Below are 26,051 nucleotides of genomic sequence, written 5' to 3' on the forward strand. Positions count from 1 at the left end.
ATGTAACTTACAGAACAGTCAAGTGGACAAACAGATTTTTATCAGTGTTAGTATTTTTACTTGTCATGATGACCGGTTGTAAAACTGTGGAAAGGACCGGTGGCCCCGACTGGATTGAGTTGATATATATATCGATTCAGAACATCCAGAAATGGCGAGTTCCCTCAACGATATAGAGCAAAATTAGGTGCTAAATGAACATAATGGTGTAAAAGTTGTGTTTTGATGGAAAAGAATGAAAACTTTAGAATTTCTATTAAAAAACCTCTCAAAAATTAGATGTTTTATCCAATGAAATTTATTTTCCAAAACAAATTCCAAATTGTGTGTTTGAACGGTTTTAACTTTGTCCTAAACAGCAACATTAATATTTACAATGAAATGAAACCAATGAAAGCTTTTGAGAAAAATCAAAGCATCGTCTTTTTTAAAACAAGAAGCCTTTGTAAGGCTGTTTCCATTCATGAAAAGACAAACAAATATATTAAGTATTGTTTAACTGTTTGAAACAGAAGGCAATACAAAGACAATTTAACAGTTTTAATGAACATAAAAATCAACTACTTATAAAAATGTTCTTAACCAGGACATAACTCAAGTCCTCTGTGATGCAATAATCCGATAAACCTCATCTTGGTCGCCCTTTTTGTCCAGTTAGTGTACAAGTTGTTTGGATGTAGAAGTCCCAGCCAACCTGGCCCCAAACAGAGGAAACTGGATGCTGGAGTTTTGTAGGAAGAGGGGAGACAGCAGAGCACCTAGAAAACAATTAATAAGCGCTTCAGAGCTACAACTTTAGAATTTATGTGTTTTACAGCTTGCCATAAACTCCTCCCTCAGTAGAGAACCAGAGCCAGATGCACGGTTAGGGATTACCAACATTTTCGGACTATAAGGCACATTTAAAATCCTTAGATTTTTTCAGAAACTTAAGGTGCACCTTATATGTGATCACCGTTGAGCTTACCGACCGATTTTATGTGGTACAATGCGCTCAAAAATCTGTCAAAATGTGTAAGTACGACTTTGGTTAGCAGCGAAGCCGCTCCACTCAATGGACATTTGGAGCATTACGGTACACTGTGTCACTACCTGATTGGAACCCTGAGCTGTCTACAAGACTGCCTGACTGTAATGTTGAAACTAGAAATGCAGTTATGTAAGGCAGCCCACGCCAAAAGCACACACTAGCAAGTTAATTTAATATACCAGCAAAGTTTATTTTGGCGTTCATTATGATAGAGACTGGGCAATGTAGTCCAACTATTCTGTCCTCCCAACAGAGACGGATATCTTCTTCTCTCTCTCTCTCTCTGAGAGAGAGTGAGAGAGAGAGAGAGCTGTGTACATTAAGGGGTGAAGTGATACTACACACTTGAGAAGACAATTTAATCTAATTTATAATCCAGTGCGGCTTTTGTGTGGACTGAGACACACGTTAATTCGTGTGCGCTTTATAATCCCGTGCACCTTATTGTCCGAAAAATACGGTATTTGTAACTGTTTATGACAAGTCATGTTTGTCATAAACATCAACACAGCTTTGAAAAATCAAATTAACCATGTGATTGCGCAAAGAACACATCAAGAACCTCAGTAGGAACAAAATATTGGTTGCAATGAAAAATAAATCCATAAAAAATTATCCTGATCATAATCCCTGCCGTGCAAAATAAAACAAATTTACATTATAACATACAACATATATGTTAAACTGAAAGAATTTTTCTCTTCTCCGTTCTCAGCGCCAGTCTTGGGCCGCATGCTTAAAGGTCTAATTGGTAAGGATTTTTTAGCCAAAGCAGAAGTGCGTCAGTGGTCCCTACGATAAGTGCTGTCTGAATAGCGCTGTCAGTAAGGAAGGAGGTAGAAAAAGGAGCCTGTATGCTTCCTATCATATCTCCTTTAGCATATCGAGCTGGCAATGTCCCTCAGTAGCGCTAAGGACCCATAAGGCATCCCACAATCCTTTGCGGGACATTACGTATAAGCACAGCTCACCTCATGGAAATAAATGAAAATGTCCGATGAGAAGAGAGCGCTCACTTTGTAGTTCTTGTTCAGAAGGCTGTAGGCCCGGATTTGCCTAGAGTCATCCATGTGCTGTTATGTCGCGTAATAACATATGAGTTAAAGGCTGCCCGAAATCAGAACCGCAGTTCAGAGCTCCTTTCCTACCCACAATAGAGTTCTCACTGTTAATCTCATGAAAGGTCAAGAAAAGAGAGTCTGGAGCTGTAATCAGAATATTTTGGACAGAGCCCTGGTCCAGCACTGGAACCTCTTTTGGTCTAAAAAATGCTGAGAAGACTGATAGAGTTGGCCTGAGCCTTATATGTGGACTTCCAAAAAAAGTAAAAAACAAAGCAACTGGACTTGTTTTCCGTAGTAGAAGACGTTTCGCTTCCTCTCCAGGAAGCTTTCTCAGTTCAAAAAGTCTGGAGTAATGTGGATTACCAAGCTTTATACCATTGCCAAACAAAGGCCTTGTAATGGCTTAGATAACATGCAAATTCAACAGAAACAGGTCCACCCCCTTAGTAATGGGTGGTCGTTAAAGACATTAAGCCAGCAGATTGGACCGAAACTGGTCCACTCCTCTGTAACGAGGAGTCGTTATATGTGGACGGCATATTCAATGCGCGTGTCAAACTCATAACAGTAATCCAAGATAATCCTTTCAAAATGCACAGCTCACTGTCATGTTAACTCATTGTGTCATGTTTTCTGAGATGAAACCCTGCAATGTCAAGACTTCTGCTGCAAATCTGTGGTATGCTGGGAAGAAAAATATACAGCGAGAGCCCAGTCTGAATACTCCTAACCAAATCCTATAATCTTTCATTAACCATTTGAATTACTATTAACTGTTTTTATCTAAATTTGTGCAGGAGTGTGCACGGCATTTGCAACAGACCGATTCCCACCACTAACGTGGCGCGAGTAAGAGGCATTTGGAGCAGCTCGGTGTCAATATCAGAGCAAAAGCTATGAAAGCAGCTTGTTGGGTCAAATAGCTCTGGTAACAGGTCTAATCGGATCTGTGTCAGGTTCTCCCTGCAGGTACATTCACCGCTGCGAAATCAATACGCCCTTTTTGCATCTACGGACACGCTCTAATTTCATTTCACCGTGTTTATAGAGTAAGAGAGAAGTGAGTGAATTTGCATGTGCAGGTTAATGAAGGTCACAGCGTTGTTAGAAATTTAGCTCGGTGGAGAAAATAAGGCCGCGTACGTACAGGGAAAACACGTCCCTGAATGGATGTGAGCGCTCATTAGAGGCGTCATCATTAAAGTAAAACTTTCATGCTTAACGTTTGTCAGAGTGGTTCCACTTAGCAATCATTACTAAATGTGATAAAAGATCACAGAGTGAATTTAAAAGCATCTGAAAATATATACCATGTCAAACTAAGTAAACTCCACTGAATGATTAACTGTGTTGCACATTTCATGGTGAAATCCTAAATAATTACCAGTGAAGAAAGAGCTGTGGATCTGAAACATTAGCAACACAAAGAATATGTTGTGTTGACAGACATGAATTTAGGGACATTCAACAATCAAGAATCTTTATTGTCACCATGCGTCACTATAGTGAAAGTTTTGATGAGACAGACGGCGGGCTCAGGATGCACGCAGATTACATTATACACACAGGCACAAGACATAATATTGCCACTTTTTTTTAAAAAAAATCAGTTTATTGCACTGGCCAACACGCTTCCCCAGAAGCTTAAAGTGTGCAAATAGTCGTTAGGGTCTGATGAGGCTCATGTCTGAGTCAAAAAAGTCCGACAGGAGTCCCTTTGAGAACAACATAAATCACTATTGTTCCGTGAATTAATCACCCAACACTCCCTCAATGATGCACTCACGCCCGCAGTAAATACAGTACAAAATTTTAAGCCTTCATTTTACAGAACTGTGCAGTCGTGGATGGGTGTCCAGCTTTGATTTAATGCTTATGAAGCGTTTACCTGATGGAAGAGGGCCAAACTGTGCATCACCTGGGTGGTTGGAATCTGTGGCAATGCATCTTGCCCTTCTCTGGACTCGTGCGGCATAAACTGCGTCCAGATCTTGCAGACGGCATCCCACAATCCCCTGGGCTGTCCTCACCACCCGTGCTAAATCCTTCCTCTCCTGCACTCTGTGGCTCCCATATCAAAATGGTGTGCCTTTGACATAAAACGCTTACTATTGTAACTCTAAAAAAAACGTTTCTTTGCAACGGCTTAGTGGTAAGTCCAGTCTTTTTCAGTTTCCTCTGAAAAAGACCTCCTGACTACAGACCTCCTGTAGTCCACTATGACCTCCTTGGTACTGTAGGTGTTTAGGATGAGGTTGTTTCTGGGACACCGTTGAATCAGATCGCAGACCTCCTCTCTGTAGTGAGTCTCATTGTTGGAGATGAGACCCACCACAGTGTGAAGAGGGCGAAGAGGCCAGGGCTGCAGAGACACATCTGCAGCGTTCCAGTGTTGAGCATCAGCGTGAAGAAGTCACAGATCCAGGAGCAGAGCAATGGAGATCATCCCAAACTGTGGAGCTTCATCAGTAACACAGAAGAAAGTGGCTAGATTTTTCGCCTTTTAGAAAAAAGGTCGCTGGATGGGTCTAAAAAGTTGCCAAATAGAGCGAGAAATTTGCTAAATTGGCAGCTTTGACCAGGTGCTTCCTCAGATTAGAAGTATTCCCACCACTGGCCTTGCACTTCAAGTCACAAATATTGCAGCAAGCGTAATCTGCATCGCATTTTGAAAAGAGACGGCAATACTTTCGAGCGCTTTCTGTCAGCCATGCTTGCTACGTTGACTGGACCAGCGGCTACTGACGTCGCTTTTGTGCGTGCAATGCTGTGTTCATGTCCGGGATAGAAAACAGGCCACTCTCCCACTCCCATAGTATCACAGTGATGCGTTTAAGTACCAAAACATTGTACCATTTATGTGAATCGTACTCAGTAGTACCAGTAAAAGGTTCGAAGGTTGCCACGCCGCTTAAGTTAAGCAGCACTGCGGCTGGAGGAGATGGCCGTGCAGCTGTTGGTGGCAGAAAGACAACTTATAAACAGGCGACTCAAGGTTTAAAGTTCTGACTCAATCTCCACCACTGAAAGTTGCCATTAATTAAGAACATAGATGGGTGTGTCGCAAAATAAACGCTTAATTGGGACGTGACGGCGCCAGTGAAAAATATTTCTTTTGGTCTTTTGTTTTCAAAGGTAACATTAATTTGGCATTTTTCAACTTTTTAAAGAGGGGTTGACTTTTGTTTTCATGCACAAAACCGTGCATAAACCAGAAAGATTCTAGTTGAAGGGAAAGTAAAGGCTTAATTTTTGGTCAATCATAAATCACGACAGTATTAGACTTCTTGAAGTCAGAACATTAAAGAAATGGATTTTCCTTGGAAAATTACTTGGTGCCAGAATGATTATGTTGCTTTTTTTTGGATAATTTAACCATATTTAATGCTCTGCTGTTTTTTGTTTTACTAATTAAATGCTGGTGCTGCAACTTAAGCATCTTGTTTGGTTTACTTCTGGTTTGTGTGTTTCCTTTAACCCTCTACTGATAGATTCACTATTAGCAGCCTTGAGCATGATTTCTACTCACACCCTTAGATTAACCTCTTTTGTGATGTTAACTGTTCAGACCAATCAGAGGTATAACTTCCTATCACAACTGTTTCATTCCTTCGACCCAAAACTAAACCAGTGTCACGGTATTCACTCAAAAATTTGAAACCTTAACAGAAAAACCTAGAAAAAGAACAAAAATAAATAAACAACTGCCTGATTCAAAGTTCAGTGCCAGTGAGGAGAGGCTCCAATTCCCCAAAAACAAACCACAGAAAAGTGTCTTCAAAGATATCCTATATTCTAACATTGCTTCCTAGTGGTATTTCAAAGGTGAAAAATGGTAAAAATTTGTAAAACAAAAGTGTGTTGTACCTTTAGAGGAGTCCTGCTTTTGCATTTTTAGGAGTAACGGCGGTGCAGCAGGCGAGCAGGTTGTGACTTTTGGAGGTGGATTTACCTCCTGTTGTGCACAGCTGGAGTCAGAGCTAGGTGGAGTTGGTGGAGAAGGGATGTCCAGTGCCTGAAGAGTCGGGGTGGGGAAGTTGGGGGAAAATAATAGAGAACAGGAATATATATATATATTTTGATCTGAAACTAAATAGTTTTTGATAGAAGCTCAGTAACTGAGCTAAAAATAATAACTTCAGTAAATGTTGACATAACTTTCTAATTAACATGTAACATAGATGCTACTTTCATTTGTATCAAGTTAGAAATACGTCCATTCAACACTGAAATCTAAAAATGCAGAGGCAGTATTTAGTTTCTATGCTTCGCAACCTTCAAAAACTTAAGAGAGAGAAATACACAATGCAGGTTATTTCATAGAGGTAGGAAATTCAAATTTAACACAAAAAATTAAGAGATGCAAAAAAATGTCCTGTTTGTGCATCAAAGCATATGCTGCTAAACTTTGATCAATTCAAAAGAATTGCATCAAAGCTGTTGCATTTGGTTGTCAAGCTCATTGACAAGTGAATGTTCTGACAATATTTCAGAATCAGAAATACTTTAATAATCCCAGAGGGAAATTGTTGTTTCAGTACAATCGCCATAACATACACAAACAAACATCACAAACATTTCAGGGGGAGACGATTTACTGAGGCCTTGCAGCCAAGATGGGGTTTCCTTTTTTCACCTCTGGAATATCGCTAAAATTAGAGATATTCTGTCCAGGAGCGATACTGAAAAACTAGTCCATGCATTTGTTACTTGAAGGCTGGACTACTGTAATTCTTTACTATCAGGAAGTCCACAAAATGCAGTTCAAAGTCTTCAGCTGATCCAAAATCCTGCAGCAAGAGTTCTGATGAAAAACAATAGGGATCATATTTCTCTGATTTTAGCTTCCCTTCATTGAGTTCCTGTTAAATCAAAACTGGAATTACAAATTCTTCTTCTAACGTATAAAGCCGTTAATAATCAAGCTCCATCATATGTCAGAGCTCTGATTACCCCGTATGTTCCTAACAGAGCACTTCGCTCTCAGACTGCAGGTCTGCTGGTGGTTCCTAGAGTCTCTAAAAGTAGAATGGGAGGCAGATCCTTTAGCTATCAGGCTCCTCTCCTGTGAAACCAACTCCCAGTTTTGGTCCGTGAGACAGACACCCTGTCTACTGTATTTTTCAGACTATAAGGCGCACTGAAAATCCTTAAATTTTCTCAAAAAATGTATGGTGCGCCTTATAATCCAGTGTGCCTTATATATGATTAAAGTTGTGCTTACCGACCGATTTCATTTGGTACAATGCGCTCAAAAATCAGTTAAAATGTTTAAGAACGACTTAGCAAGGAAGCCGCTCCACTCAATGGCTATTCGGAGCATTACGGTACACTGTGTCACCATAGACATCATATACGTAGACGCCTCGTTGGGCGCCGGTTCGTACGTCAACGTCACCGCCATAGTGTATGTGGCAGAAAGAAGTTGAGTTCTGTTGTAGTGAACATCAATCAGAGTAGATGCCTCGTTCCTGTGCTGCATGGAAATGTCATAACCGTAAATATATCTTTAAAACTCTCCTTTTGGAGAGTTTTAAAGATAGCACAACCTTAAAATGAAGACAGTGGTTATCATACCTGAATTTGAGCGATGAATTCATCCTCCGTTATCATTTCCAGAGAAGGCATCTCATCATAATCATCATCCTGAGAGACAAATATGAATCACTTTTACATTTTACACAAAACTGGGATCAAGATTTTAGTTAAATCGGCTTCCTTTTAGCCAGCTTAGGAAAATTTGTGAAACATTGCTGTTACATTGCTGTTGCATAGAACATTTTACAGGAAATGGTTTTGCACGCTGCAGTATTTGAAGCCATATTAGTCCGTGACTGTGGGCCACATGGACAGATGGTGGTGTAAGCTCCAGTGATAACATTAAAACTGAGACATGTAAACTTTTTTCAAAAGATGACCTGATATAAGGTGAGAATTGATGCACTGTGCTCAAGGCAAAACAAGCCTCTACCTGCTTATTAAAGATGTAATTATGCAGCCTGACAGATTACAGTGCAGCATAACGTGAGCTCCATAACTGCTTACCCATGCGGGGTTGAAGGGTGGAGACTGTGCCCATCTCCAGCAGTTATAAGGTGAGGGACGGGAGACACCATGAAGAGGTTGCCACCCCATCCCAGTGCAACACAGAAACAATCATGCAATGACACACTCACCCACTTCTAAAGGCAATTTAGAGACCAAGAAAGCCAACAGTCATGTTTTTGGACTGTAGGAGGAAGCCACATCTGCACAGGCAGAGCATGCAAACTCCATGCAGAAAGACCTTCAACCCAGGACCATCGTGCTTCAAGGCATCACCACATGCACATGATTGCCCAATTTATATTTTATTTTTTTTAAAAGGGAAAAAGTTGGCTTGAATCTACTTGTGAGGGATATACCCCCTCATTAACAGATATTGTAAACAGGCATTTGCTGGTTTCAAAGTAAATGAGTATTTGGGGAAAGGTTTAAGTTTATTTGTATTTGATGTAACTTTATGAACTTGTTTTGTTGTTCTCACCACTCTTTTTTTTTTCTTTGAGGTCACCTGGTCAGGTGTTGCCATGGAAGCACGCCCATGAGCAGTACTATTAAGGATCTGGTGTTGTCAATCAGCCTCATGAGGGAAAATCCATTTTGATTGAGATGGAGGGGAGATGTTTTGGGTTTTGTCTAGGATTTGGAGAATTGTTTTGATTTGTTGAAGTTGAATGTAAATTGTTTTTTTTTGTTTTTCCTCTAGAGGTTTTAATTTATTTAGTTTGTTCCCTAAATAGAAATTGTAAATGTTGTAAAGGTTTTCACCCCTGTTTCGTTTTAGTTGGTACAGGCTGGTGCTTTAAAAGCTGGGTTGTTGCAATATGGGAGAGTCTGTTTTTTTTTTTTTTTTGTTTGTCCTGCACTGTTGGAGAAAGTGAAATCCCTGCTCCTCTGCTGTATAACTCCCTAAGGTTTTTGCTTTGGCATACAAATCCTTACACTACTCCTTACGGTTGGATTTTCTGAGACTCATCTAAAGTCTTTCCAACAAACCAAAACAGTTATGAAAACTACTTAGCCAACACAGGGCAGCTTTAAAGAGTTTTGTTTGCAATTAACTTTTACTGCGCTATTTCAGTGTACAGTTGAGCCGAAGCTTGTAAAAAGAGGTTTTTTATGGTACAATTTTATTGCCAGCTTGTAATAAATTATGAAAGAAATTAATCCATAAATAAAAATACGGTTTAATTGTCACAGTAACAATGTAAAGGGTCCTTTCTTGCATGTTTCGTTTAACACAACCCTCACTAATAGAGTGAGAGACAGTGTTACAATCCACCGCGCCTTAAACAGCCCACTGCTTGGCTGCCATCTTATTTACAGTCCAGCTTCCAGCTGTGACCTTCCAACAGTGCGACTATACATTAAGCAGCATTGGGCCGCAGCTCCCCCCCTTCAGCGAGATGATGTGTGTGTGTTTTAGCCAACAACACACCCATAATAACTAACTGTGTTCATGTGTGTACTTGTGGTGCTCTGGGCCAGCAGCACTGACTGCATGGCTGGCGAGATAAGAGCTATGGACAGAGGGGAACAAAGGCTTAGCTGCCACACTCAAAGACTGTGTGTGAAAATGGAAGCGAGAGAGAGATAATGAGAAAAGACTGGAAGAGAGTGGACAAGTTATCCGAAAAGATACAACTCAGCCGAAAACCCAAATGTCTGATTACTGGGCCGAAGAGCTTTTTCTTATTGTGCAGCAACATTAATGCCATTTATTTATCAATCAATCACGGCTATCTGGAAAGCTCAAAAATCAAACCTTTATTCTGTTTCATTAAAATCTAAACGCCTCCATCTCAAAGTGATCAATATCCTTTCCCCCATGTTTATGTCTCTTCCAATCTCGTTTATAGCCAATGGGGATGGGCATTTTAGGCAAGAATGCTTTGCAATTGTGTATGTTTAACTCTAAAACAGGCAGGAGTGAAAAATAAGTATCAAATATCACTCATCTCTTTAGGCCGGTAGTTCTCAAATAGTGGAGGGTGTGAAGGAATGACAGGGGGGAGATGTTTGTAGTTTCTGCGTCAAGGACTAAGGCATTCCGTACATAAGTCTCGATACCCGCTGGCCCCCAAAAAATCATATTCTCAACTCGTATCTTTTCAAATAATTTACATGAACTCAAAAGTGCAAAAAAAAGTCAAATTGCTGCAGGCTTTCCGGAAGGGATGCATAACTTGTTTATAAGTAGATGCACCCAGTTTCTTCTATCTCTGGACACTAACGCAGTGCATCCATTGCAACGATTCAGTGAACTCCCTCACACAACAAATCCCTACTTAATCCCTTGCAATGTGTGTGGACTACCTTCGCTGAGGCCTCCTCAACATCTTTATTAGCGTCTCCAGATTTAAGAGACAGCAGCAGCTCCTTGTCGATCTCTGGCAGGTCCACCATTCCCTCTCCCAGGTAAAGGCTCACTGGCGTGACCTTGACACGCAACTGAAGAAAGAAACCATGACAAAAATCAAATAAATTCACAACCTAGGCTCAAACACATTACATAATGTATATTGGTTCACAGTGACAGTATTTATACTGCAGGGTTTAATACTGCAGTGCACTGCATGAGCCTAAACGAGTTTCTGGTGCAGCTCAAATGTAAAACCTGCAAGTTGAAGAGTTACCGTTCTTTGTTCTATCTTAAATAGTTTAGTTTCTTATATATTGAAGGGTTCTTTTACATCTTTAGTGAAGATTTCATACGTTTCCTAACTCTAAAGTCCAGAGTTTAGTGTCTTTCAACAATTTCTAAGAACAATTACAAAAGTTCCCCTTCACATTATGCAAGGTCTATGCATGGTCTTTAAATATGGAACTTATGCTGGTGAAGATTCTCAGTCATGGTCATTCCAAAAAAAGTAAAAAACAAAAGCAACTGGACTTGTTTTCCGTAGTTTGAAGACGTTTTGCTTCCTATCCAGGGAGCTTTCTGAATTCAAAAAGACTTTTTGAATTGACCTGCCTAGGAAGGACGAGCCACCCTGCCCCACGACTCTGTGTGACGTCGAGCCGCTTTTCCCCATCAGATACGGCTTGACGTCACACCTGTACGGAAAAGCGGGTAAAAATAAATAAATAAATCGATGGATGGAATGTTACATTTTTAAAAAGATTAACAAAATTGCTCGAAATTTATCAGAAAAAAATACGTAACTTTTAAATATGAATTCTTTTGAATTAGAAAAAAGTTTAACTTTTGCGTAAAGTTAATTATTGTTGAAGGTACTCTTGGCTGCAGCATCTGGTCTGTCGGGCAGGTGTTTTTTTATTGGAGTAAAAATGAGTCCATAGATGGACAGGAGGCTTTCTCAGCTGGTTCTGGTGCGACTCGCTTCTACAGTGTCACTTCACATGGCGCTCCACTCCGTGTAAAAATAAAAGATAATTTCATAAAAGCTCTCTCAGACTCGCCTTTCTCTGGCTTCACCCAGTTAGAACCCGCTCTCCAGTCCATGTTGTAGTTGTCGTTTTTTAATCTTTTTGATGTAGTTTCCTTAATCTGTATTCATCAAAATCCTTGTGATTTTATTTAACGAGCGTCCTGGAGTGCAGCGGCTCATCAGGTGGACGCCGCTGCATATTGACTGGCAGCCGCTCTGACTGCAGCTCTGCCTTCTTTGTTTCAGAAAAGCGCAGGTGGAATATTTTTTTTCTTTTACAAATCTGACACAGTCAAATGTGGTACACTGTTTCACATTCTGACCCTTCTTCAATAATATAAAAATTAAAAAAAGGCTAAATTAGCCTGAGCTAGCGTGTTGCTCTTCTTCGAGTTTTAAATAAAACACAACAGCGAATAATGAGGAGGTCCCTGGTTATTCGCCACATTTATCAGCTAAGTTACTGGAAGCGAGAGAATAAAACGCTGACAGGTGATGTGGCCAGAGGTGGAAATAACTCATTAATTAACTGCAAGAACAGAAAACACGCTTACAGAGGGAAGTTGTTGTCAGATGTTTAAGCCGCTGAACTTTCTGACCTGCTGGTTCGGATAAATCCGCTACCTTTATTCATGCATCTGTGGCCAGTTTGAGACGCTCTCCCAAAAGTTAAAATGATTAAACACCGATAAACCTCAGACTGGCAGAAGTCCGCTTTGCAACGACCCGGCCTACTCTGTTTGTGATTGGCTAATGTCCCCACTCTGCCAGATTTCATTGGTTGAGAGCAGCTTCAGGTTTAAACCTTGAATAAAAATGTTACAATTGACGGAAATCCGTTGAAGTGACGTGGACTTTAACCCATGCAATAGTGCAAAAACATTATTGTGTAAGGTTAAAACTCATAAGTTCTGCTAAAAAAAGAAATTTTTTTAGTCCTTTTTTTAAACGTCTCAATTGTTGTTGTTTTCTCAGATGTTCAGAGTTGTAGATTGTTTAACTTTTCAAGTGTCTCATTACTATTTTGGTTGAGAATTGGCGCTCAGCAAGTAACCTGAAATGAGCTGAATTTTATGTTTCGCGTGAGACTTACTGCTGTAGCGGTTGCAGGTCTGCAGGCGACGCCATGGCCTTGGTCGATGAGGACCGTGTGGATGTAGATGTCCTGATCGGTGCGTGTGTCGCACAGGTAGAGCTGCAGCACATCTCCGGTGTAGCAGTCCAGAGCGCCCACAAAGACGCGATCAGAGCACAGTTTCCTGAAGGAATCTGTGGCTTCTGCAGTCCAGCTACTCTGCAATGCACCAGCAACACTTCAGAAGACAGGGACTTTTCACCACAAATATTTCTTAAATCATCATTTTAGAATCAGTTATAATCTGAGCATTTCTGATCACAATAAAAATCTATATAAATAAGTGGCTGTAAAGTGAAAAAACCTGAAACAGCACAAAGGTATGAATACTTTTTGCAAGGCACTGTGCACGAAGGAGGTGAAATCTATAGGTGCTACAGAAGAGCTGCATACAGCAAACAGGGAAAGGCAAAAGTTTCAACAGGCTCTCTACTTTTTAGGAAATAAAATGTTTTGTCCTGTTTCACTTTAACTCACTGAAGTTGGCTTGATTCCAGTGAGCGCTGAAGGAATTGCTTGTGCAGGAAGTACTGAAAAGCTGGACCTGGAAAAGATAGAAACTGTAGACAGGGAAAGAATAAAAGACAACTACCGTATTTTTCAGACCATAAGGCGCACCGGATTATAAGGCGCATTACATATTCTTCCAAAGTGTGTAATATAACTCTGCCCCGTCCGGCAGGGTGACCAGATGTCCCCGATTTCTGGGGACAGTCCCCGTTTTGGATGTCCTGTCCCCAGCAAAAGCTGTCCCTGATATCAGTGCATCATGATGGAGTAAAAACGTTTAACGCAACAGGAGGTATTTACACAGTCCTGCTGCTGTCCTGACGTAGAACAATTCGGCCAAAAGCAACGGTGTGAGTGTGTGCGGGAATGATCGTTTGTCCTGTTTGTCTCTGTGTTGCTCTGTGACAGACTGGTGACGTGTCCAGGGTGGACCCCGCCTCTCGCCCATTGACAGCTGGAGATAGGCACCAGCACCCCTCACACCCCCACAAGGGATAGATAATGGATGGATGGATGACTTACATGGTTTATTGTTGCTAGCATGTACTCCGGGTATAGGCTGCCTTACATGAATGCACTTCTAGTTTAGACATTACAGTCAGGCAGTCTTGTAGACTAACCTGACCCTAGCCAGATTGATATCGCTCCGCCTAGCTTCACTCACATCCATCTGGGACGTCTCCCATAGAGAGTGATTTCTCCAACCAATTTTATTGTCTAGCCAATCAGGACGCAGGGCTGGAGTTTGATAGATGTGACGTAGTGGAGAAGCGACCGTGAGACTGTTTTGATTCAGAAAGCAATGGCGGCTCGCATCGAGGAAGCAAGTGTTAACATTGATGCTGCTATTTCTTCCGTGTTGTCCCATCTACCTAATATTGTTTCATTAAAAGAACATCAGAGAACGGCTCTGAAAGCTTTTGTTGGTGCAAACCATGTTTTCGCCCTTCTCCCGACCGGATTTGGCAAGTTTTGTTTTCCGGGGCGCGTCCGCGTCTGCAGCGGACGCGCCCCGGAAAACAAAACTTGCCAAATCCGGTCGGATTTGACCGGAGCGGTTAGCGCAAACCATATCAGGAGGCCTTTAGTCCTCGACGCGGTCGGCCCGGGATCGACTCCGACCCGCGGCGCTTTGCCGCCTGTCTTCTCCCCTCTTCCTGTCAGCTCACTGTCAATAAAACGCGTGCCAATAGAGCCGCAGACACATTTAAAAAAAAAAAGTTTTGTTCTTTCCTGCGTCGCTCTCATCAGCGTCACAGGTTAGCTTCGGTGTGAGTGGTTGAAATAGCACGTCGATAAAGATGACAGACAAGTGGCTTATCCAATCATATGCAAGGAGTTTTGATAAGGCCCAGCCTTCAGTAAAGGCAATTCCTATGGATCTGTCCCAGATAGATGAGTGGAGCTGGGCGGAGCGACATCCATATGGCTAGAGTCAGGTTAGTTGTAGACAGCTCAGGGGGCCAATCAGGTAGTGACACAGTTTACCGTAATGCTCTGAATATCCATTGAGCGGACTGGCTTCATTGCTAACCGAAGTCAAACTTATTTTAACACATTTATGAGCGCATTTTACCACATAAAATCAGTCAGTAAGCACAACGGTAATCATATATAAGGCGCACCATAACCTTTTGAGAAAATTTAAGGATTTTAAGTGCGCCTTATAGTCTGAAAAATACGGTACTGGCTTTCTAAGATCATCAGTGCAGCAGATCCAGAACACGTGCGTACTTAAGGAACTTCAGGCTGTCGATCTGGACCAACGTCACATCCCCGAAGTCAGCGAAAAACACCTCAACGTGGGTGGAGCTAATAACTCTGTCGATCACCACTCGGTAGAACCATATTCCACTGGGGGACACGCAGCAGACCTGACCCTGCCTGATGAACGGTTCAAGGAGCTTGTACTGCTCTGACACCTCAGGACAGGCGTAACATCGTCTAAGAGACAGGAGCACAGGGATGAAAATAAGTAGAAGCAAAACATCAACGTGAACATTGTACTCTATAACTTCCAGCAGTGTTGTATAAAGTACTGAAATCTCGGAGTCAAGTAAAAGTATAAGTACCTTTCCAAAATATGACTTTGGTAAAAGTCCAAGTCACTGACTGAAATGTTACTTGAGTAAAAGTCTTAAAGTATCTGAAATGTCTTGTACTTAAGTATGAAAATTACTGTAAAAATACAATATACAATATAGGCCCATCCAAAAGCAGTGACAAACAGATTGAAATGTTTTCACTCGATAAAACCTTGTGCATTTGTAAAACCAGCACTTCGGGCGAACTTGTGCATGTACGCACGTCTGGCACGTCTCTCTTTCTCTCTTTTTTTTTGTAACGAGTAACTAAACCAAACATTGAAAATGTATTGGAGTAAAAGTATGCAATTAAGTTCAGAAATATAGTGAAGTAAAAGTTCTGAAAAAATTTCAAACTTGATAAAAGTAAGAAGTACTCCAAAATCTACTTAAGTACAGTAGTGAAGTATTTTTACTTCATTACTCTACAACACTGACTTCCAGTAGTTCCAGTGGAACAACACAGTTACAACAACCTACATAAGTGAATTATCGTCACAACAGGTAACAAACGCATCACCTCATGTCAAACATTAAGCTCTCCAAAGCGTGCGCCTCCTCCGTCTCACTGCATCGGATGTAGAAAGATCCCGGTGACTCCACCTGTTCCACCTTGACTTCTATCAGCTCTCGGGCCCGGCGGCGGGTCGGGGGTTTGAGTCGCTGATTTTGCATGGCGTCCAGGGGCACAGGGGATTGGAGATGCGCCTGCACAGCGGGATAAATCTCGGGAATCTACATGGGAACAGATCGAGGTGAGCACAGTAGTGAAAAGCATGCAGCAGGAGAACAAATTGATTTACAGTAGTAGAAAGCCTTAAAAAACAGTTTGCTAAATCATCTGTGTTTTCTACAAACACCAGCATCTTCTTCAACAACAAACCATTAACACAGTTTCCAATAAGAAAAAATATTCAACCTGCAATAACAAAATCTAACAATGTTTTCAAATCTCCAAAAGTAAGCATGGGTGTTATTGCTTAGTAAGATTTAAGTATTTTTCCAGCTTTTTCTGTAACTTTTGCAGACATTCCAGTAGTTTTTATAGGCCGTTCAGCTGCATAATTGTTCTACTTATTACCAACAAAAGGAAGCCTGACTGATAGCATTAAAGTAATATTTTTAGAACAGTAGTTGTGTATGTGAGGCTTTAGATTGTATACAGTCACAGATTTACAGCCCCAGATACATTGTTCTGTGTGTGTGTGTGTGTGGGGGCTTAGAAATGTATTACACTATTTTGTTGTATTTACTATGATAATACTAATTATGCTAAATGTTTTAAACTACAGTACGCAGTCAAAGCTCTACGACTATGAATTCAGCTTACAAAACAAGTGAAAGAAAGAAATCAATACAAAATATATATGGTTAATCAGATTTTTAAATATACCGATATCTATTGATGTCATAAAACAAATGGTGGGGGGAAAAAATAATAAAAAAAAATAGTAACCATGCCACTGATACTTTCAGGTTTTGGTGTTAGAAAACATAATCATGCAGTTTATCATCATTAGAAAAAGAAAAACAAAACTGATAACTGCACAATTCTCCATTCACAGTTGATTAAAGGCAACAGTCCATTTTGCTCCCCATCGTTTTTCATCCTGCTGCAGTTGTCTTACCATTTCTTCAATAGTGGATAGTTTGCTGGACTTCAAGTCATCATTGTCCTCATCCGATTTGACACTCTCGCATTTCTCTTCCCATGCTGATTCTTTGAAGCTGAAGTAGTAGCTCTTAGGTGGCATCTCATCACAGTCAGTACTGCCATCAATATCTGCTGAGCCTGGAAAAATGATGGTGAAAACTCAGGTTTTAGCCCAGATCAAAGATACAGTTCTCTGTGTTTGTTATCTCGGGCCTGTCGAAAATAAGATATTTTCACAATGTCAGTAATCAGAAAAGTTGCTCCAGTTCATCCCTTTAACCATGACCCAGTTTGATTTAATGTGTTTTTAACTAACACAATACAAGTAAAAGCAGTTATACACCATTTAATTACATGCAATTCAATAGAATAGTGATGGGCATGAACACATTGATCAAGGTTTTTAAAGAAATGCTACCAAAACATTTTTTTTTGCTAATCTAAAACTTAACAGTTTTTTTCTAGGGCAAATTAAGGCATATTAAGTAGCTTATTCCATCAGGCCTAGCAGCCTGACTGCAGAGCAACCCTGCATGCATGCAGCACAGATGAAGTTCAGCTGTTTCAAATATTGCTATGTCAGTGTGTACCAAAATGATTTGATTAGTAAACACCTTCATTAGTTATCAGTGCTCATCCACACCTGGTTGTGCGTTTTCATGATCCTTCAGGTCCACTATGACCCAACTGTGTCCACGCTTGTCCTCTGCTGGTTTTAGGAGGAAGATGTCACTCAGGGCACCAACAAGTTCAGTTACACTGTGAAAGCCGCTCTGTAAAAATGGCAGGTCTTCTCCGAAAAGCCTCTGATAGGGCGAAGAAATTCCACAAAGTTATTAAAATATGCATTTTACATTTATTAATGTGTTAATAAGGGATTTCTTGGCCTAAGGTTTTGCTCATGTACGTCAACAGAAAGCTTGTTCTTGCTTTAAAAAAGGTTTGAAACCAATTCAATTTTATTTATATAGCCCCAATTCACAACATGTGTCATCTCAAGGCTCTTTACAAAGTCAAATTCAGTCAAATTATACAGATTGGTCAAAAAGTTTCCTCTCTAAGGAAACCTAGCAGGTTGCATCAAGTCATGACAAGCAGCATTCACTCCTGAAAGAGCGTAGAGCCACAGGGACAGTCGTCCGCATTGTCCATGGTTTTGCAGCAATCCCTCATACTGAGCAAGCATGAAGCGACAGTGGAGAGGAAAACTCCCTTTTAACAGGGAGGAAAACCTCCAGCAGAACCAAAAAAAAGATAATCACTGGACTAAAAGAGGAATGTTCTTACCAATGACTCCAGTAAGCAAGTTTAGAATAACAAGAATATTTAGATTTGCCAAATACTGGAATATTGAGGGAGATTAAAAAAAATATCCTGAGTGCATTTATCAATGGGATCAAGATTTTCTTAAATACTTCATATTGTCATGTCCTGGATGCCTGAGAATATACACCATCATACCTCATTGGACAACAGAGGGGAGTCTGTAGAATAAAAGGCAGATGGGAATTGGCAATACATAAATGAGTTGAGAAATTCAAGACTTAAGTAAATGCAACTTTAAGGCCTACTATAGAAAATGTTTTGTAACTATGACCTTACAGAAATCCTGCTTTCTTCTAAGCTTCAGCATACATATTCCCCAAGGTCTTTTATTATGGGGTTAATAAACAAATTTCACAACAAAACATCTAAAAATGTTCTTCTAGGCTGATTTCTTTCGTTTCTTCGGTGATGCCGTACAATCATTTCAAATGTTGCAATTTAACAAAACTCAAAACATAATTATGATCTCAGCCTAAACTTCTGAATTTAAAGCACATAAACTATTATAATTCTGATCTTTATCAAATCTGAATTAGTGTTCTAATCTTAAAGAACTTAAAAACAGCAAAAGTTTAGCATAGTTTAATGTTAGATGACAAAACATTTTTTTATTATGTTAACTTTGTACAAGCATAACAAAAGCATAAATTTCAACTGTAAATACACACAAGTTTTGTTTGTACCTTGTACTCAGCAGGGAGATCATGAACTGATAATCCACCCCTCGTCTCACCAACAACCTGCAGTGTTGTGAATTAGTTAGTCTTATAATCAAATAAACTCATAATCACATCTAGGATATATCACAAAAAGAAAAATATACAGAAATAGTAATCTATAAATATGATTAGAAACAACTAATGTAGTCAGAGGGATGTTTCTAAAAGGCTATTAGATTAGTAAATCCCGGATTGTTGCATATTTTGTATTTTCATACAGGGACAAACTTTGTGGGAACAGTAATAACTGTTTGAGAAGATTTGGGTGCTTTTGTTTCGTTGTCTTTGTCAGTGCAGCAGACAAGATAGATAATACTCACCTGTACACTGTGAATCGCACAGTCTATTTCCCCTGCATTGTTTACATTATTTACATTTAAATAGTTTACATAAATCACTGCTGCACCTTATCCTGAAATTTACTGTGATTTTTCAAGCTGTATGCAAACGTAATTTCGTTCTGTACGCACTCTGTGCATACAAAATGACAAATAAAGTTGTCTAAGTTTAAGTCTAAGTGGCAGCCTTGAGGGGAGCCAGTTTAAATGAGCTTTATGCTCCACGTCATCCCACTCATTGCAGCCTGTGCTGCTGTATGTAAACGAACCATGATGGCAGGCGCACTTAAGAAACATCAACAGTGTTGTTTTCTAGCTAAAGTGTGTTGGCTTCAAGGAATGTGTGCATAGACTGATGTAAAGTCTGACCTTTCGTAGCTTGTCCTTCAGCTCCTGACTAACGGTGCCAGCAATACTGTTCTCCAAGATCTCACGCTGAAGATCCCGCTCAAGCTATAATGACATTTATCAATGTTTTTTAATTGAAAATAAAAATGGACATTTTTGTAGATATTCACATGATCCAGTTAATGCAAGGATTTAAAAGTTTTAAAAATAGTAAGCAGCGTTTTGGGTGCAATAGTTCAACATCCTTTTGAATGAGAACAAACCTTGAGTACGGTTTGATGAAAGTGCCCCCCGTCTTGACAGGACGCTTGTTTAGGGTCGTGGCTCTTCGCCCCCTCCTCCAGTTTGTGGCTGACATGCGACACATTGTTGCCAGGGTACAAAGTACTCTCAGGTGGCTTCAGAGGACCCTGCTTTGCTAAAATGTCTGCAGAAGCACACAAAAAGGGTTTTATGAACAGAAAAGTAAAACAATATAACCAAAATTTTCTAGCCGATAGTAAATTTAGAGCCCACTGAAACCCAAATATCTAAACGGACCTGGACGTTCTGTCAGCACAGGAACTTTGACGGTAGAGTTTTGGAAAGATGGTCCGCGAGGAGCGTTGGATGGCTTTATTGGCCCGGTTCTCCTTGGTGTGACGGGCCTGGGTCTCATCTCTTCCCTCAGCATCAGAACCGAGCCCAGCCTCCCCTGCTGGATTACGATCATATCTTTCGCAGCCTCTAGCATCTCTCCGGTGGAGTAGAAACCATAGTTGTGCACGCGGAGCGGGTAGCCATAGAAGCGCAAATAACTGACCTCTAGCTCCGACAGCCTAAGTGGACCCTGGGAGAGATGAACACATGCCTCTTATGTGGTTTGGTGCGCTACGCTTTTTCACTTTTCTTTCATTCTTATAAAAACGGCAACATCCTGAAATATACATTTAAAATATGACTGAAAGCTTGTGGGGATTTAAACTGATTCAATTCTTTTTAAAATAACAAAAAACTGAAAAGATACTTTACTTAAAATACATCAAACACACCAGTCGTCTGGTGAGCAAATTTAAATAAAAAGAATTTAAACCTAATAGCCAACATATTAGTGTAAAGGTGCAGATTAATTGTAATGTGAATGTGTGAATTAAAATGGTACTTTAATTTCTTTTTTTACATAATCTCATGTCAAGGATCTCTAAAGTCTTCATGACTCACTTTTACTACAAACAAAAGAATCTGGTGAATTACCAAAGACTGATGTAAAACTGATGTTACCTTCAAGTCATACCTGAGAGAGCAGGAAGCGCAGCTGAGCCCTGAGGTTGGCAGGGATGCCTGGAGGAGGGCGACCTCTTCTCGGGAGCGCCGCAGCCAGAGTCTGATGATGGTAACGAGCAGAAGAAAATTTCCTGGCCTTCTCAGACTTAGATATCCGTTGCCTGGACACAAGCTCCACAATGTTCTGGGTGTTCTCGTCGCACACAGCTGTCATGTAAGAGACAAATCCAGTGTGTAAGTAAGAAAGAAATGGAAACAAACGCAAACGTTACCTTCAGATTCAGGATGACAAAACCATTTAGAAAACTTAGTTGGCAACGTATTTCAGAACCTGATGCAGTTCAGAAAGTTCAAAACAACCTGAACCCCTGGAAGCAATAAGGAGGAATTAGATGCATTGATTGTAAAAGAGCTGCTGTACAACAGACAGACAGACAGATAGATAATTTAGTCTCATCACAGCCACAAACTTCTGTGAATTCTATTAGGATTTAATGTGACACTAAAACAAAAATGATAAACATGATTTAACTATTTTTTTTATAATTAGTTGAGCCATACAACTCAGGCCCACCGCCACCATCAGCTCATCTTCCACATTGAATAAAAACAGCCTCGTCTCAGCAGCAGTCCTTCACACCACGCCACAGCCACATCTAGTTCCTGATTGGTTGTCGCGCCGCGAAAAGACTCAAAAGTTCAAATTTTTCAACTTCAACAACTGTCGCTTTGCATCCCCTCGCAGGTTTTGTGCCGCTCTGGCTTCTCTTTAATCACTAAAGTCACGCGTTTGGTGTCGCTAGAATTGCCTCTGTGGCCTCGATTGATGTTCTCTTGAATAATATTGATTAATAAAACCATTAAAAGTTATTGTTTTAAACAGTCCTTGTTTACAAAAATCTTTATCTAGAGGCCATTTTTGTTGCTTGTGGTTAATGCGGAGAAAAGTCAAAATCAAATCGCATTTTTGGTTGAAATATATTGTAGGCAGAACGCAATCATTTCTGCTCAGAGCTGAGACGCAGCGGCTCTTTTAGCACCTAATCTGCACAGCGATGAAACAGATTGTTGTTTGTATATGTTTAAAAAGACATGATAAATTAAACTGAAAAATCCCATAAAATTTTAATCACAATATTATGATAAAAAAAAATGCAATTAGATTATTTTCCAAAATCGTTCAGCCCTAGTCATAGCAAGAAACCATATAAGACTTTCAGTTGTAATCTCAGGGAAAGTTTATTTAACTAAGAGGTTTCTTCCCTGGGGGGCCGAGTATATGTGGACGTCACACTTTCACAGTATTGTAGCTGTACAAAACAAAATGACCTACCCTTTAAACATATACTGCCATCTTGGCTGTAGTTAACAGAAACAACATCTGGCATCTCCTGAACCATATCCATAACATTCCTGAAGCCCAAGGGTCTCAGGGGCATCGGATGTCCCAACATGCTGACATAGTCTCGTCTCAGCTGCTCAGGGTCCAATCCCAGCTTAGATGAAGTGAGTAAGGAGCGAACATCCTTCTTCAGTTTCACCAGAAGGTCGTCTTGGTTCATGTCGTCTGCTTGAGTCTGAATAAAGCCAAACCAAAAAAAGATGATTGGTACAACTGAGCTTGTCCTAGTTTCTACAAAGCGTCATGTGAAAGAATAAGGACAATACGTTAAATATTCAGCTGTATAAAAAGGATTGGGTTTGTTGATTGTCTGGTTGGTCATGTTTAATACCCTTCACTTATAGACTATATCCATTAACAGGGATAGGTGATTTCACGATCTTTTAAGTTCTTCTCAGTATCTCAGCTGTAAAAAAAAATAAAGTAATAAGGTGCTCCCAATAAGGGAATTTAGATTCCTGGACAATCTTTTTTTGGCTTCACATTCCAGGGGGATCATCTTATCTATTGGTTGTCCCACTTGGCAATCATTGTGACATGCTCACCTAACAGTTCTCGCGCTTGAGCAGTTATTCAAAAAGTTACGTGGACGTTTCTTATCTACATTTACGAAAACATTGTCCACTCTACCTTTAACCTTAACACATATTATAAATCTACAGCATGTGAATGTGTAAGACTTTAACCATGTCTCAACACATACTGCGTCTAAAACAGTCTTAGGGATCGCAATATTACACACGTCATGTTTAATAAATTAGAATATGCATTCTAAGGCTCTGTTTTAAATATTTAAACAGGTATTAAAACAGTTTTCATTGAGCCCACAATTTTGTGTCAAAATATGTTTTTTATTGGTCTGATTTAACGTTATAATCTAAGAAATCAAATGTTTTACCTTTATTATCCTCAAGTAGGAAATTTATAACAGAAATTAAGACTTGAATGCATCAGTCTGTGTACAATTCATAATAAAACTGCTATATTGCTTTACTTTCTTTCTCCTGAGTGCACACATGATAATTGTGTGCAAAAATTATTTTGTATGTTTGTGGTCAAGTTTATTTCCGTTTACCTGCTTTTACAAAAATATAAACTAAGGCCCGTCAAAAAATTATTTATTTCTGGTATCAAATTATTCATAGCCCATTTTTATATTTAACAGTAAAGTGGGGAAAATGTCGCACAGGGAAATTAGTATTGTCCATTGTATTAAAAAAAAATCAAAAATCAAAACTTACGTAAAAAAAAATATATATATATATAAAATATCTACAATATTGTTCAAAGAGCTCAGCTAAACGTCGCGAGGCGTTTCTCCTCCATGCTTTAGCATGTTAGCTCATAGACATGAAAGCGTGTCTGTGGTTAGCAGCAGGTTTTTTCTGCGTGGTTCCGTCGTGGATTCAAAACTTATCTAAGCAAACAACGCTGGAGCTTTGAGTGTTTAGCCCAAGGAGCTGAGCCCACATAATAAAAAAACAACCTACTAATGACGCAGCTGAAATAAACTAAATAAACTCAACACTATGAGAGCAAAGGGGTGGAGGGCAACGGGTTGTATTTATGCACGCAGCTGTGGAAATTAAGTCTGTGTATTTGCTCTTATTTTAGCTTTTACTTGATCCTATATATGAAGTATTTAACGCAACTACATATTAAAATATCTGCTACCGGTAAAATAAGAAGAAAATTAGCTGTGTGCGGAGAGAAATCTTAGTATCACCTGTTATGATGATTCGTGGATCAAATGGGAACTTCCTGAGCTCTGGGGCAGCTGGGCTCTAATGAGCCACTACTAATGGTGCAAACCCGGAGGCAGACAAATACTGTGACAGCTAATATCAGTGTCAGGAAGCGTGAACACTAGAAATACTTAAGCTAAACTGTTTTAGGAAAGTGTGCTTAGTTGTGTTCTATTTTTTTTTAGGCCAACTCACGGTATGGAAAAGCAGCAGCGCCCCTTCTGACAAAAAATTGGCAAAACACCTGAAACTGATTTATTTATTTTATTTATTTATTTATTTATTTATTTATTTATTTATTTATTTATTTATTTTTATTTTATTTATTTATTTATTTATTTAAGTTGGTTTGATTATGCTTTTGGCAATACAAACTGGTAATATCACAGACAACTAAATAGCATAAGAGCGGTTTTCCTCAACCCTTGTGATCAGGGTCCTAAGATGTGTCTCTGCCATTAAGCCCTGCAGAACCTCTTTTATCTACTCTTTCAAATCGGTGTGGCAGAAACGAAACACCTAAAGCAGGGGTGTCAAACTCATTTTGGTTGAGGGGCCGCATACAGCTTAATCTGATCTCAAGAGGGCCACACGAGTAAACTCAATGCAAGATTAAATAGAACTAATAAAAGTGGACTTGTTGTTGATTTTTATATTAAATTAATTTCACCTTTACACAATATATTATGAATAACCTCTGCGTTTTTAACAAAGTATGTGCAATTTCAACAATACTTTTACTCAGTCAAACATTTACTTAAGTGCATTATGCATAAGAACTGATCACAGTGATTGTACAATGTTGAAAAACATTTATTCATATTTTTTTGGAACTTAAAAACACTGTCCTGCATGACAAAATACATCAAACAGATAAAAATTAAGAAATTATTTAAAATCAATTTTCCACATCTGAAGCTCAGTGCTACCATCTACTGATTAAAACACAGCGCCCCCCGTGGACAATATAGAAACTGCAGATTTCCAATTAAACGAAGTACATGTTTTTTTCAATAATTGTTTTATCATTCTCTTCCTTTCCTCTCCTACTTTCTCATTGTAGTGTCCATATCATTTGAGATATTCCCAGCATGAATCATAATAAAACATTCATAAATCAAGCGGAACACTATGGCAAAAGCAGTACTGCTCCACTTGTGAAAGTCAAATCTGATGAGCTCTTTTTGGCATTAAGACAACAATTCTTATTGCCACATTGCCAGACAGGACACTGGGAATTTAATTTATTTTTTTTATAATGATAATGCTTTTCGCCACCGGGCCGGACTAAATTGTTCGGCCTGCGGGCCGTATGTTTGACACCCCTGACCTAAAGCATGCAGGACACTGGGCCCTAAGGATAAGAAACGCTGTCATAGTCAGACCTGTCAACTTTTATCAAAAATTAAGAGTGAGATTATGTTAATTTTTGGGAGTCGTGGCTGGTGGCGTGGCTGACCGAACTTTGGAAGAGAAATATTTTTTTCCTGACTTTGATAAGAAAATATTGTAGTTCATTATAAAAGGCACAATATGAATTGTCAGATTTACATCCAGGCAATGAAAACACTAAAGATTATCATTATTCTATCCATGTTGGTCTCATTTGTGAATGAGGAAGAGTTTCATCAAGCCTATACCGTCCAACATTTTCCCCTCAGCTGCAAAACTTAAAGCACGCCGGGGTTCACGCTGCGTCTTTACGCTGATCCAGCTGCTGGATAAACAGTGGGGAAAATGCATAAATAAAGACTGTAAAGGGCTACTTTAGAGGGAAGAGAAGGAAAAATGGGTCTGAGCTGAAGCCCCTGATGTTACAAGTTTCTTAAAATAACCCTTAAAAGTCCGCACCTAAATTACATGTAACGTAATTTTGCGCACTTGAATTCAAGCGCAAGGCACCACGCCCACCGAAGCAGCACTGGTTCTGTGTCGTTAAAAACAAAAGAGCATAAAACATAGCTACTGACTCCCCTATTGATTTTAATTGGGACATTTC

General features: G+C 39.7%; 1 protein-coding gene across 2 annotated transcripts; it reads right to left on the minus strand.

Moving 5' to 3' along the window:
* Positions 1-278: 278 nt before the first annotated feature.
* tdrd5 (tudor domain containing 5) lies at positions 279-24,220 on the minus strand. 2 transcript variants are annotated; one of them, XM_036140972.1, is made up of 17 exons: positions 24,034-24,220; positions 22,239-22,482; positions 20,916-21,112; positions 20,183-20,471; positions 19,906-20,069; positions 19,664-19,747; positions 18,921-18,977; positions 17,555-17,717; positions 16,886-17,040; positions 15,778-15,992; positions 14,908-15,117; positions 13,141-13,207; positions 12,622-12,822; positions 10,453-10,587; positions 7,672-7,740; positions 5,962-6,109; positions 279-758 (listed from the first exon to the last, which is right to left on the minus strand). In XM_036140972.1, the coding sequence occupies exons 2-17, from the start codon at positions 22,465-22,467 to the stop codon at positions 655-657; spliced, it is 2,487 nt and encodes an 828-aa protein (XP_035996865.1). In that variant the 5' UTR covers positions 22,468-22,482; positions 24,034-24,220; the 3' UTR covers positions 279-654. The 2 variants fall into 2 exon arrangements, with proteins under 2 accessions (XP_035996865.1, XP_035996864.1); XM_036140971.1 differs by having other exon boundaries at positions 16,886-17,049.
* Between the last annotated feature and the right edge of the window lie 1,831 nt (positions 24,221-26,051).

Source organism: Fundulus heteroclitus, chromosome 9, assembly GCF_011125445.2.
Source record: "Fundulus heteroclitus isolate FHET01 chromosome 9, MU-UCD_Fhet_4.1, whole genome shotgun sequence".
NCBI lineage: Eukaryota > Metazoa > Chordata > Actinopteri > Cyprinodontiformes > Fundulidae > Fundulus > Fundulus heteroclitus.

Coding starts and splice junctions, on each gene's coding strand:
- tdrd5 (XM_036140971.1), bottom strand. CDS start 22,467: ATGAACCAAGACGACCTTCTGGTGAAACTGAAGAAGGATGTTCGCTCC. Junction 15,993..16,885: donor TATCCACTATTGAAGAAATG/GTAAGACAACTG, acceptor GTTCCCATGTAG/ATTCCCGAGATTTATCCCGC. Junction 13,208..14,907: donor GACAGCCTGAAGTTCCTTAA/GTACGCACGTGT, acceptor TATCTTTTCCAG/GTCCAGCTTTTCAGTACTTC.